General features: G+C 38.0%; 2 protein-coding genes across 4 annotated transcripts; one reads left to right on the top strand and one right to left on the bottom strand.

Moving 5' to 3' along the window:
- Window positions 1–528: 528 nt before the first annotated feature.
- Window positions 529–4,760, bottom strand: LOC113753879 (serine/arginine-rich splicing factor RSZ21A-like). 3 transcript variants are annotated; one of them, XR_003465097.1, is made up of 9 exons: window positions 4,626–4,760; window positions 4,398–4,491; window positions 3,623–3,711; window positions 2,669–2,903; window positions 2,076–2,195; window positions 1,898–1,981; window positions 1,476–1,712; window positions 1,020–1,381; window positions 529–911 (listed from the first exon to the last, which is right to left on the bottom strand). XR_003465097.1 is itself a non-coding variant. In XM_027298146.1 (7 exons), exons 2-7 carry the CDS (start codon window positions 4,484–4,486, stop codon window positions 1,706–1,708), a joined length of 624 nt encoding a protein of 207 aa, XP_027153947.1. In that variant the 5' UTR covers window positions 4,487–4,491; window positions 4,626–4,760; the 3' UTR covers window positions 1,402–1,705. The 3 variants fall into 3 exon arrangements, 1 of the variants encoding a protein (XP_027153947.1); XR_003465096.1 differs by having other exon boundaries at window positions 529–1,381; XM_027298146.1 differs by lacking the exons at window positions 529–911; window positions 1,020–1,381 and having other exon boundaries at window positions 1,402–1,712.
- A 1,641-nt stretch (window positions 4,761–6,401) lies between these two features.
- Window positions 6,402–14,435, top strand: LOC113752900 (putative potassium transporter 12). The gene is made up of 9 exons (XM_027296946.1): window positions 6,402–6,986; window positions 8,645–8,873; window positions 8,968–9,216; window positions 9,929–9,979; window positions 10,336–10,596; window positions 11,845–11,897; window positions 12,004–12,118; window positions 12,246–12,500; window positions 13,115–14,435. Exons 1-9 carry the CDS (start codon window positions 6,732–6,734, stop codon window positions 14,164–14,166), a joined length of 2,520 nt encoding a protein of 839 aa, XP_027152747.1. The 5' UTR covers window positions 6,402–6,731; the 3' UTR covers window positions 14,167–14,435.
- The last annotated feature ends 143 nt before the right edge of the window (window positions 14,436–14,578 follow it).

Below are 14,578 nucleotides of genomic sequence, written 5' to 3'. Positions count from 1 at the left end.
AAGCCTGGGTTTGCTTTCTGAATGTAGGAGATTCGAGCTGGTGCGAGACCATTAAGAAACAGATCTGTTTTACATTCAACAAGCAATAATAATGTAAGGTTGGCCTTTTAAATTTGGTGGCAAAAGACGCAGGAGTAAATGCAGTTACATCCTACTACTCTTACCCTGTGACTATCCCAACCACAAAATACACGAGGCATATTCGATGAAAATTAAATACCATTCCACCTCTCCGAGGCATCTTTCATTGGAAGCTGGTACTGTTCCACCTTCCTCGTCCAATAAACCACAAAGAGAAAAACACAAATACGTACCGGATACAATAGAAAGAAGCCACTGGTGGAAAGAATTATCCTTGATAATAAATGTTTAGCACATAAACACCACTGAAACTCCGGACAATTGTTCAACCGGATAACAACCCCCACAAGCCATAGAAATGCTTGACCCACAGGCCATTGAAATGCTATAGAAATGCTATACCCACAAGCCATAGCATTTCAACAATTGTTCTTTACCCACAGGTCATTTCGAGAAATATTTGTTGAAATGCTATTAAATAGCTGGAGTAAAGAACCCAATTACCAGTAGAAACGACCTTTTGTCTCAGCCAAAATTGCCATGTAAATACAGGAGTAGGAGGTGTTGAATGCAAAATTGCTATTCCACCTTGAATAGCAGCACCTCGTGCTCCTAGTCATGCAAATCACCATAAAAACAGGTCTGACATATTACAAGTATTTCTTAACTAAAATTGAACTTCCTAGCACAATGAGTCGGGCATATGAAGGATCATGGGACTGGGAGCGCATCGGTAAATGGCGAGTGACACAGGTAAGAAGCTGGATCCGAACAGAACCCTGGAAGACCCCCAGACAAGCAATTGTAGGAGCAAACAAGCTGGCTCATATCTTAGTATCATACCACAATAGTAGGTTAAGGACAGCACTTGATTAGCAACCAAAGCAGAGGAAAATAAGAGCAGCTAAGTGGGGCTGTTCTCACAACAGGACACTCACTGATTTTCAAGGTGGATGCATAAAGAGAGCTGATGCCACTTTAAGTGCAGATGACAACATGATGTGGTGGTACATGACTGTGCAGCTCGAGTCTTTGGAGAACACAAAGCAGCGAAGTGCTCCAACAGCTGGCAGGAAAGGATCTTACATGATGAAGCTCTAATGCATGAAAACTTGGATCGACCAAATTTAATTGCTTGCAGTTTCGGATCATGAAGTCGAACTCATTAAAGCTCAAGATACTACAGCAATTAGATGTAGAAATGCAGAGAAGCAGATCGTGGAAAACCATGGACTAAGAAGCGAGAAGAGGAGAAGAGGCGATACGATGCAGAGCGATGCAGTCTTAGCCGAAATCATACCTCAAAAAAAGAAAAGTATAAGCATCTTAGGACACATTTATCACTATAGCACATAAAAACGGATTAATAGCAACTTTTTTCAATATAAATAAACCTCCAGGATTTTGGTAAGCTGAACAGAGCAAGTCGACGGCAAAGTGCAGTGCAAAGCATTACTTTTTGGCATCTATATGCAGCAGAAGCAAAACCAAAATCCAAGTTCGAAGACATCCATTGACCAGTCATTAACTAAATTATAACTATTCTTGTTCTTCATCAAGCCTATCAGCCTACAATGCAGAAAAATCACATCCCTCCTGCTGGTAGTCTGATACTCCTCTGTCATCAATCCCTGCAAAACACATTAAACTTCGATTAGATTAAAGTTGGGCTTTTATTAGCAGCTCCTCAAACCAGACAGCAACTCTGGCTCAACCTTGGTCAAATTTCAGTTCAGTTCAAGCAGAGTAATATTTATCTAGCTAGGATGCAAGTAAGTGGAACCACATCATGTAGATCTCAAAGCACATGACATACCCATTGGCATAGGGTGATTCACGATGACCACGACGATGGGCCGGTGATTTGCTGTAGTTACTATAGCCACGACGAGGTGATACACTGCACAAGGGGAAAAAAAATTACTAGTGACTACATAATGATAAGAAAACAAAGAGAGATTCTATGAGCATGTCTAATAACCAATCTCACATACCCGTTACCATGAGGTGAATCCCGATGACCACGGCGATAATCAGGAGACCTGCTGGGGCTTCGCCCACGCTTAGGAGATATGCTTCTGCGCCTCGGTGATCTTCTCCTGGGACTGTAACTCCTGCCATAAGCAGCAACAACTCTTGTTGTACAAATCAGTAGCAACAACAAACCCCTATATGTATTTGAGTTGCCATTCCACAAACTTCATTCCAACTTTTTCCATAGATAACCTTTGATTTACAACTATCACCGTCCCCATGTAAATTATACATGACGCAAACAAAACAAAAAACGGAACAAAATTATAATGATCTTAAAATTCAACAACACTGAGCCAAAAAAGATAATGCAGTTCTACAAATTTTATGCAAGAATGACCAATACAATATGTGATATTAAAACCTAAAAGGATGCTAATTGTTGGCTAGAAAAACCAAAACATCTTACTGAATGCTGTAGAACTTTTTCCAGTAAGTCAGTGCAATTGCTTTTTAGAAATCAGTTGGAAGTGAGAATTCAACGTGTGCTTAAACAAAAATACAAATGGAGCAGCTCATGAACTTTGACATTAATAAAACTTAATAAACACACCTCCTCCCATAACTTGGACTCCTACGATACCGAGGGCTCGGACTTCGACGTCTTCCACTACCTAATCCTCTTGGGCCAATGCGCAAGCGACACTCTCGCGCAAAATGACCAGGTTCACCACATTCATAGCACTTCAGATCATCCCCACCACGACCACCGCCACCACGACCACCACCACGGCCTCCACCACCTCCTTTAGAGTTGTGCGACAGCTCTACACGCCATCCATTTTTACCTGTTAAATCGAATTGTCACTAAATAACAACTTTCAAAAGATTTTAAAGAACAATAAAAGAAAGCATAACAGGTAATTTAAAGGGTGGGGGGGAGATAGAGAGAGAGGAGAATCTCAAGCAATGAAAATCCTGAAATCGACAACCAGGAAAATTAAAACAAAAACAGCCACTCAGCTAAGGATCACTCTTCCCACAGGAGAAATCATTTGAACGGAATTTAAACAAACAAGCCAATTAAAAACCACAAAAAACATAATATTAGTGCAAAATAGCATAACAATAAAACTCCAAAAAATTCAAAATCAATTTAGAATCCCCTGTACAAAAGGAATGGAAAACAATTGTTACTGCAACATGGCATTTTTTTTGTTTACTACTGTGCCATGCTACTGAAATTTCAAGACCACAAGGAAGTGGAATGGGAAAAAAGAATCACATTAGCGTTGATTCACTAATCTTACAGCACAATTTTCCTATAATTATGAGTAATTTTAGCATTAAAAAATCTCCATGCTTTTCAGACAACACAAAAAGTGCCATGACCACAAAATCTCACCTAAATTCTCCACTGAAACAAGAAAACATGAAGAGCCTGGATTGTAAAACCACACTAGGCCTCGTTGAGATTCTAGATTGTACATAATTATACAACTTCTACACGCAAAGGAGGATCAAAATCATATTGAAGTGCATTTTTGAAAAATTGCATTGTGCTTACCATCCAGTGCCCGAATTGCATCTTCAGCATCCCGGCGATCATCAAACTCAACAAAAGCATAACCTGGTGGTCTTCGAGCAACCCATACACTGGGTTCGTTTTACCAACAAAGTACCACAAAAAGCCACGAATTAAAACCATGAAAAGCATCTAGCATTGATAAATTAGTGAAACATCAACAGGACAAAACTAGAAGAAACCCGGGGGCGGGGGGGGGGGGGTGGGGAAGGAATTACTGTAGAACAGCTAGGAGAGAGTCAGTCTAGCATAATAAGCAGTAATCATGTGCAGACATAATCAACCAACCGAATCCATACATCTTAAATATGGCAGCACAGGCTAACAAGAAGTTCTTGTAAATGACCAAAAATCAAACCTTCTATTCCAATCATTAGGGGATTCTTTCCATTCTTTTTGTTCTTTGCAATTTGTATATTCTAATTCTTGCCTGTGTCTGCGCAGAAAGACTTGCATTGAGTATCCTCTCTCTTCCCCTCAACCTCCCCCCCGGGGGGGGGGGGGGGGGGGGCCCAACTCAAGGTCCCAAAATATTAATCGAACACCTCAACAGACAATAACCAACCATTTTAACACAACCGCTGAAGGCACCAATTGATATAAAGCCAAATTTCATCTGCAGCCCTAGACTACCGGCCATTGCAAGAATTCCATCGGCACCCAACTTCCTTTTTTTTATGCTTGAATTAAAAAAAAAAAAAAGCAAAAATAATGGACGATCTAGAAAAAAACGAAAAAAAAAAACCGTGAAATTTACCTGCGAAGGACACCATAGAAGCGGAACTCATCCTCGAGATCCCTCTCCGTCACCCGCTGGTCCAAATTCCCAACGTATACCCTCGACATTTTCTCTTCATCAAAAAAAAATCGAAGCGTTAATCAAAACACCATGGAATCTTTGCGTACGAATAATCAGATAAACGTTTCCTACGTTCCTCTTTTACGAATTCATGAACAGAGAGAGAAAAAGAGAAAGAAAGCTTACAGGTAGACAGAGTGTGGGAGTGCAGCTTTCGCTAGTTTTTTCCGAAACGGAATAAACTCACACACGAAAATAGAGAAAAATCTTTATAAAACCCTAGGGGAGAGAAAATGACAAGACGAAACTCTCTGGAAGTTGAAAAAGAGAATTTGACAATTTGTTGATTTGGTACAGCTGGGCTTCGAGCATGAAGAATAGGTGTTGGTTTTGTACTGTTAAATTTTTGGGCCATTTTAAACTGGACCATCTTATGAAGTCCAGGATGGCCCAGTAATTTATTGGGCCCTGGGCTAATTGGTATGGTTACTCGGTTGTACTGTTTGAATCTGTCCCAGTTCCTTTGCAATTTAGAAATAATTTTATTTTCCATAAATATATAAATTATGTTTTTACGTAAATAAATTTCATATGTAAAATTTTCATTAAAGAACTTTGATCTATTAGGAATATTTTCTTAAATAAAGTCATAGTTAATTTAGTAGGTACAATACTTAGAGTGATTATGTTTACTATCATATCATAGAATAGGGGTCAAAAGGTAGGAAAAGAAATAAATAAATTGAAGGGTGATAAGATTATTTAGATCTTTGAATTTTGATCCGAAGTAGAATCACACATATGGAATTCCACAAGGAAAAAACATTTAGTTAGGCATAAAGTACCTTTTACTAGATAAATATGAAGACTTTGTATTTTTAGGGACTAAAAAAAGAACAAGAGCGCACTTTTCAGCTTTACCTATTTTTTCACTTTCTTTTTAGGCGTGATATTTGTCCAGAAAGCTAACAATATCCACAACAATATTATGGTTCCACGCTCAAAACTCTACAGTAATAAACTGTAAATATTTGGAGAAATTATTATATTTGCCACTGAATTGATTAGGACCGGAGGAGAAATTAAACTGTAAACTCTACACTTAATTATTATATTGATGCATGGATGCGTATTAAAGTGATTTTGATAAAAATGGACCTAAAACAATGCACGCACATCGAATTTTTTTAACAAAATTTTATCTCACGTACATCACATTATAAAACAAGTGATATAATAATTTTTGCTAAAACAATTTGGAAACGGATATTAAATATACATTATCAAATTACTGATTACTGGCCGAAATTCTAAAACTTTTATATATATATTTGGCAGAAATATTAGTTGTACATGTTAAATACTACTAATTCATAATGGGTAATTAGATAACTACTAACTACTAACTAATAGTATAGTGAAGTATTACTAGCTAAATTGATTGCATTTTGTTGGAAAAAAATACACGGAACATTATTTTGGTGTAACAATTCTTTTAGAGAAGGTTAAAATAATTTAACTTGTTATTGACATTTTGAATTTTGACATTACCGAATTTTCAGTTTTTCGGCCAAAATCCAAGTACCAATATCCAATTTATCAAACTAAAGTTTGGACGATAACTGAATATTTATCTTGAAAAATCGATTTCCAAATTCCCAAATTCTTTTTACCAAATTCAGTGCCCGATGAATATCTGGTAAATAATATGTATAAGATAAAAGGAGAAAAGGGGAAAAAATTCTTCTAATTACCACTCCTTTTTCTAGCTCATTAGTCACTATTTATTATTCCCAATTTTCCACCAATAAATAATAGAGAGTGGTAAGTGGAATTGGTGGAATATACTACTACGAATTCTGTCCCAGTTTGTCATTTAGTGCGACTGACTGGGTGAGCTATTAGCATCTGCTAACATCCGTTGGATCCAAGAATGGTGAACATATTCTGTTATTCATTGGTCATCAAACCCATTCTTGGTATAATACCACCAAAAAGTTACCCCATACAGAGCCCAGATTGCCGCCACGGTGGCACCAATCAAAGTTTGGATCTTTCATCCTTCCTGGTGCAACATTCAAGGCAAAAGGGTTCGTGTAAGACTTTTGATTCTGACTAGATTAACTACACCAACCAATTAAGAGAGCCTTTATCTGAACAGCTGGGTAACCTGGCAAGTGAGCTTTGCAGATTATGTCGGAAAATGACTGAAAGGTGATATTTTGAGCCATTTTTCATAGTTAGAAGTCATTGTCTGCTGGTTGGAATTGCAGAGCAGCTTGAGAAGGAGCCATGAAAGAAGAGATTGAAGAGAGTAGTAGCGTGAGGTTGTTGCGTAGTACTAGTAGCAGTGGAGGTGGGGAGTCAAGGTGGGTGGATGGCAGTGAAGTGGACTCCGAGTCACCACCTTGGTCCTTGGGTGGGGATCAGGATATTAGAGAAGGGTATGGATCTATTAGAAGAAGGCTTGTCAAGAAGCCCAAGAGAGTTGATTCTTTTGATGTTGAAGCTATGGAGATTGCTGGAGCTCATGGCAATCATGAAAAGGTCACCATAATTTTAAGTTCTTTAGATTTCTCTCCATGTGCTGACAATTAATTTTGAGTAGTTGCATTTCATTAGTAAAATGGAATCATCAGCGTACTTGGACACTGGAGCATCCGAACATTAAACTCAAATTAAGCATGTTAGGAAAAGATACTCGAGTCTATTCTAATGTATAAAGTTTTGGGTGGGGATTGGTATTCTTTTGTGATGTGAAATGAAATGAAGGTTTTGTACTGCTTGCAATATAATTTGACAAGGCCACAATCAGCAGAATCTATGTCTGTTATGAGTACGCTGTTTCAGGCTTAAAATTTCTGTGACTGTTCTTGGCTTAAATCTACCTACTGGGGCAATTACAAGTCCCAAACTAATATTGTATAATCATCGTTCAAATTCTACTTTCCCCATGGCAAATCACATGCAGGGGAAGTCTCTTAAATTGCGGATTAACTTTTAGGCCTCGAGTTGTATTGAGCATTCAGCTGATACACTCAAAAAGTGAGGAAAGTCATTCCTACTTCCAAAGTTAAGATTTTGTCAAAAGGACTGCATCACTTCTGGGAGGGGAGGACAAAATGAAATGACTATCAAACTTGGAATTAATGTTTCACTTGTTTTCCAACTGATGTAATGCAATTTGATCTTTTTGCTAAGAACTTTGCGATATATGAGCATGCTTGAATTGGTTTGGTTAAGGATCTATATGGTGTTAAATTAAACAGGTTTCTGTGACAGTTAGTGAGGTAAGATGCATTATTGGCATTGGGTACAGAAGCCCGCTGACATTTCAAGTGATCATCTCTGGGCATTCAGAATTTCTCCATGACAGTAGGTATCAGATTAAGCAACATGAAGTAGCAGTCTTGCCAAGTGTCCTATGTTTGGGTAAACTTTGAAGCATTGATTTTATAATTAAATGCCAAAAAAGGAATAGGAATATCATGGCCAAAAGCTCAAATCATCCTACATGTAACCACATCAAGCTTTTATCTCTTGCATGCCAATCTCCAATCTCTAACTCAAGGTAGTAGGATGTGTTTCTTCCAACCTTCATCAGATTAGGAGCCATAATCTGTGAACTTGGGGTAAAACACTTTTGCAACACTTGTTCCAACTCCTATCTCAGTGACTTTCTGGGGTGGCTGTACACCTCTATAGCCTGAATTGTACATATTAATCAAAATTTAGACACGAAGCCCAATATCAACAAAAATAGTTTATTGTCTTTTGAGTTGGTGGCTTAGCTTTGAATATTCAACTGATTAAATTAATCTAGAAAATTGACTTATAAGTTAGGAGGCTATTGTAGGACTTGTACTGCAATTTTATTTCCAGCAGACATTGGAGGGAACTTCTACAAAAACATCCTGAAAGAACAACATTCTCCTTGCTGCCTTGTTACATATTTTACTTAGACGAAACTGCTTTATTTACTTGGCTGTTCAAACTTTTCAGTTCTTATTGTTTGGTTTAAGTTATTGGTTGAAATCCAGTAAGAACTCTAGAAAGGGGCAATTAGTTCAATTACTAGCTAAAGGATGCAAATGTAAACATAAGTTCTTCTAGTATTATCTTTTGTTGACCATTTCTTATTAGGGTTAATGACCTAAGTAGATACTCTATCCTTTGCCTAATAATCTTTTGCTTTACCAATTCAGGATGCTTCTCTTTGGCAAACTCTTGCCTTGGCATTTCAAACTCTTGGTGTGGTGTATGGTGACATGGGCACGAGCCCTTTATATGTCTTCTCTGATGTGTTCAGCAAGGTGACCATCACGTCAGAAGTTGATGTCTTAGGGGCTCTATCACTAGTGATGTACACCATTGCTCTCATTCCATTAATGAAGTATGTCTTTATAGTGCTGAAGGCCAATGACAATGGCGAAGGTATGTATTTTTTGCATAAAAACGTTTCATTGTTGTATAACCTGCTGATCTTTTCAGCCCTGGCTTTTCATTGTGATTTTTGATTTACTGGCAGGAGGAACATTTGCATTATATTCATTGATCTGTAGATACGCAAAAGTTAATCTTCTTCCCAATCGTCAGCAGGCTGATGAGTACATCTCTAGTTTTAAGCTCAAACTGCCCACTCCGGAACTTGAAAGGGCTTTGAATATAAAAGATGCTCTGGAACACAAGTCCTTGCTGAAAACCATCCTATTGCTGTTGGTTCTGATAGGAACATCCATGGTAATAGGAGACGGCATTTTGACTCCTGCAATATCAGGTACTGAGTCATAACCCCAACTTTCCCTCAAGTAAGCTTAGCTTGTGGGCAAAATATTATCCTTCTCGGATAAATTAGTCAAATAAACCACACTTCAGTGTTGCACAATAATTGAACATCCATGTTGATCAATTCCAACTGCCTAACTATTAGCATGACACATGCGCTTTGCTGGAACCATCTCTCACTTACATTGTCAAGTACCCTGGTCTTTCTTGGTTCAATAGTTCTCTTACTTCTGTAAGAATAAACGGGGAAGAAGGATCCAAGATCAGAAAGCTATTCTTTGGAGTGAGGAATTTAGTTCATAGGTTAGATGATTATGATAATCCTTGAAATAGAAGTGATGTAAGGATAAGTTCACTTGATATATTTAAGATGCATTTAAAGTTTGGTACTGAGGTAAGTTCCTGAGGTCAGTCATGAACATTAATTTTTCTTGAATATCGAGAAAAAATAACGCATTAATGATGATGCACCAAGCAAAAGTTAGTTGACTTAGATCAAAATACAATGGTTCTGTTAAAGAAATGAAAAAAAAAATTATTTGGTGATTTGGCCATAGGACAAGTCTGACAACTATGTTCCATGTATTAGGATGCTTAGAATGATGTTATGCTTTTTTTACACCTTACTAATAAACTTAATTTTGTGATAACGTGTAACGCTGCTAGCCCTTCTGTTTGTCTCCTAAAAATACTTTTTTCTGCAGTCATGTCTGCTGTGAGTGGTCTGCAAGGTGAAATCAAGGGATTTGGCACAGGTAAATGAGCTTCTTAATTTGATAACTGACTACTATTCTTTCACTTTTTATGTCTGCAACAGCATACATATAGTGATCATCATCTCTATATGTAGGCTTGTAGCACAAGATAATGAAATGAGCCAACCAAGCTTAATAGATTGAAACCATCCATATAATCGTGTTTTGCCCAAACAGATAACCTATTTTAGGATTAAAAAATTTTAGTTACTTTAGGCTTCTTTTAGCAAGTAATATGGCAAATTGGGGGTAATTAGTGCCCAAGGTTTGAAGCGTGGATGCAGCTGCTCAGTACATAGTGGGCTGCACATGTGAATCCTTCTGACCCTCTTGAGATTTTGTGATTCTGTTTGCAGGAGCTCTTGTTATCACTTCAATTATTATCCTCATCGCATTATTCAGCATACAGCGTTTTGGGACAAGTAAAGTTGGCGTAACATTTGCTCCTGCCCTTTCTTTATGGTTCTTTAGTTTGGGATCTATTGGACTCTACAACCTGATCACGTATGACATTACTGTTGTAAGGGCATTTAATCCAGCTTACATCTATCTTTTCTTCAGAAAGAATTCCAGTAGTGCCTGGTCTGCCCTTGGTGGTTGTGTTTTATGCATTACAGGTAAATTGAGTCTGAATGCTCTTGTGCAATTCGTTTTTAAGTGACCCATGAGTTTGCTTGGTTTGTAATGTAAGAAAACCTTCCTTCCATGGTTGTATCATTGTCGAAGAAGACTCTGGAAGTAGATGCACCATTGTTGATGAACACAAGGTTTTAAGATTAATCCTATGGCCAAAGGAAGAATAAAAATAAAATACTGCAGTTAGTAATTTAAAAGTTTGTATTATTATGTGAGTTTGGGGAGAGCATCACTGTGTAGAGCTGATTAGAGGATTCCTGCAACTAATTGAAATAAAAGGATTGTCTGGTAATCATCCTCTCTTCAATGAGGTACTTTGTTTGACTTACGGTATATGACTTGCCTACTCAAAAGGCTGATGATGTAAGGACAGAAGGATTTGGACGAGTCACGAGATTAGATGCATCCTCTCCTTTCCTTCTTTTCCCTTTGTGTCTCTCTCGCCTTCTCCTTGGTTGCTTTGCGGTATTTGTCTAGTATCTCTTCCTTCATCCTCCTATTTGAATTCTAAAAGCTAATGAGGTGCAATTAACTATAAATGGAGATTCTCAAGTACTCTTTCTATCCATTACTTGCATGCTTTCATGTTCTTCCTCCCTTTTCTTGACTAAGTGGGTGGATTTGCTTTTTTATGTGCAATATACCAAACCTTGTGTATTTTACTAATCCAGCTGAATTAGTAATTTCTGATGTGACTGGTTAAATGAATATTCAAAGTAATGTATCCACTTGATCTCCTTTCAAGTTAGCATGTGCACATGTATTCTCTCCATTTTCTCTGTCTATAAGGGTGCTATATCCTATATGCTTCACTACAAAACTACAATCACTCTTTTATAGGAATGTATTGTAGAAGAAGTCATTACTATGATTTTGATTTCAAAATCAGTAATTTAAGGAAGATAACGCCCATAGCATGGTTAATCACATGAAGCAACTGGCTGAACAATCGACGTTCCTTCTTTTGATGATTATATTATGTATGACTGCCATTCCTATTTCAAGATCATCTTCCTCTTGCTATATTGAGGTTAAGTTTTGCTCGGTAATAGCACATAATAGGATGTTTAAGAAAGCCCAAACATGTTAACATGATTCTTGTTTTTCTTTCAATTTTTGTTTTAACTGCTGAGGGAATGTTTGTGTTTGTCTACTTCTTTGGTTTCAAAGTACAGCACTGACTTGGCAGAAATTGATTCCTAATTGCATACTGTACTCAATGATTGCAGGAGCAGAAGCTATGTTTGCAGATTTAGGGCATTTCTCTGTGCAGTCAATACAGGTTTCTGTAATCACAACCCCAACTCAATTATCCTTTGACTGCTTATAAAGCTTTTCTTTGGATGCATTTATATAGATTATTTTTGTTATGTAACTGACTTTTCCAGATTGCTTTCACGGGTGTGGTATTTCCCTGCCTTCTTCTAGCATATATGGGACAAGCGGCCTACCTTAGCAGACACCCTGATTCAGCTAATAGGATATTTTATAATTCTGTCCCAGGTAATGCTTGCTGAGATGTATACACCCAGTGTCATGCAAAGTGCTTTCTTCATTTTCAAATAGTTAAATACCCATTTTTGTTTCATGTACCCATCCTTTGAACATTTCCATTTTTGTGAACAAGCAGAGAGTCTTTTCTGGCCAGTTTTTGTGTTAGCCACAATTGCTGCTATCATTGCCAGTCAGGCCATGATATCTGCTTCATTTTCATGCATCAAGCAATCCATGGCTCTTGGATGCTTTCCCAGGTTGAAGATAGTTCACACCTCAAGGAAACTGATGGGCCAAATTTATATCCCTGTAATCAATTGGTTTCTGATGATTATGTGTATCCTTGTGGTTGCTGCTTTTAGGAGCACTACAGATATAGCTAATGCATATGGTAAGATTTCTTCTTTTAAGCTTTCAGATTGGTTCTTCATACTCAATTATCTCATCTCCTAAAAGTTGGTTTTATGGACTGAAGTGACATAAATTCCCTAAAAGCCCATATAAAATTAGTACTAAAGCATTTTTGTAAATTTAAATCAGAAAATCTTGTTTACAAACATCCTTATTTGAAAATTTGCTGTCTTTCCGAACCACAGCATCATGTGGAAGCATCCATTTTCTGCAAGTGATCTAAAAGTGCACATTGACTTTTTATTTTGATGTGAAGACTGCCAGCTGGTTTCTTCTCTGAATTGTCAACTTATTCCCTTTCTGGAGCCTGAGTGGTTATCTATCTGCAGATGACTGAGTTTTTGATTGTTCTTACTGCTTCTATAGTTTGCGCAAAATCTTTCATACTTCAGTGCAGACTAAAACCCTGTTACATAGACCTGACGTTTGAGTTTGCTTTTTCTATTTCAGCATGGCCTTTAACCATTAAATTTCAGCTAACTTCTAGTTTTTCCACTTTACGGTTGCGATCAGTGTTGCCAATGTGCATACATGTATGTATATACATGTAGTTTGCAAGTCTTATAAAATTAAATTGTCAATTATTGTTTGCAGGCATTGCTGAAGTTGGTGTTATGATTGTCAGCACTAGCTTGGTGACACTCGTGATGCTTCTGATTTGGCAAACTAACTTGTTTCTGGCCCTATGTTTTCCACTTGTATTTGGAACTGTGGAGCTCATTTACTTGTCTGCTGTTCTATCCAAGATCATGGAGGGGGGTTGGCTTCCACTTGTCTTTGCCACTTTCTTTCTTTGTATAATGTACACCTGGAACTATGGAAGTGTACTGAAGTATCAGAGTGAGGTTCGAGAGAAGATCTCAATGGACTTCATGCTTGAGCTTGGGTCTACCTTAGGAACTGTAAGAGTGCCAGGTGTTGGATTACTTTATAATGAACTCGTTCAAGGCATTCCCTCTGTTTTTGGGCGGTTCTTACTGGAACTTCCAGCTATCCACTCCACAATTGTGTTCGTCTGCATTAAATATGTCCCCGTGCCGGTTGTACCTCAGGATGAAAGATTTCTGTTTCGAAGGGTTTGTCCAAAAGATTATCATATGTTCCGATGTGTTGCCCGATATGGGTATAAAGATGTGAGGAAAGATGATCACAATGCATTTGAGCAGCTTCTTGTGGAGAGCCTTGAGAAATTTTTGAGAAAGGAAGCTCAGGAGTTTGCACTGGAGAGCAGTCTGCAAGAACCCGAGTTTGATAGCATTTCCATGATGTCAAGGGAATCTGGACCACAGGATGGCGATGGTATTGGGGAGCTCAGGATCCCATTGATGCATGACCAGAGGCTGGAAGAAGAAGAAACTTTGTCGTCACAAGAGTCTGTTCCTGCACTGCCAGCCAGTGTCATGTCAGTAGATGAAGATCCTAGTCTAGAGTATGAGCTGTCGGACCTTAAGGAAGCCACTGATTCAGGATTTACATACTTGATTGGGCACGGTGATGTGAGAGCAAAGAAAAGCTCTTGGTTCATCAAGAAACTTGTCATAAACTACTTCTATGGGTTCCTGAGGAGGAACTGCAGAGGAGGTGCTGCAACTATGAGAGTTCCTCACACGAACATAATGCAAGTAGGGATGACATATATGGTCTGATGGTGATACTCTACCGAAGCTTAATTTGATTTCAATTTGGCAAAGCTTTTCTGGAATCTTTGTGCCTATTCTTTTTTTTAGAGGCACGAGAGATTGTCTGGAAAGTGTAATATTGTTTGAAAGTTGAGTAAGGCCAATGAAGAGATACTACTTACTATTATTTGCTATATTGATACGGCCAATGTCTCTGTTGGGTCCAAACTGTAGAAATGCATGTTCCCTCGCACTAATGTTGGCTTCTGCAAGGTATGAGTGCAGGACTACGTGTATCAAGTTTGCAAAGCATGATTCTCGTAACTCACCCCAAGAGACATCCTGGCTTTCCTGTACTTTTGGGCTGCATGGTAGCCTCTTTTCCAAATTCTTTGGTTGTGGCTGTGTTGCATTTTGATTGATGATCTTAAACTTAAGA

This window comes from Coffea eugenioides, chromosome 11 (genome assembly GCF_003713205.1).
Source record: "Coffea eugenioides isolate CCC68of chromosome 11, Ceug_1.0, whole genome shotgun sequence".
Taxonomy (NCBI): domain Eukaryota; kingdom Viridiplantae; phylum Streptophyta; class Magnoliopsida; order Gentianales; family Rubiaceae; genus Coffea; species Coffea eugenioides.
Note: the sequence above shows the minus strand (reverse complement) of the source record. Positions and strands in the feature narration are given on the sequence as shown.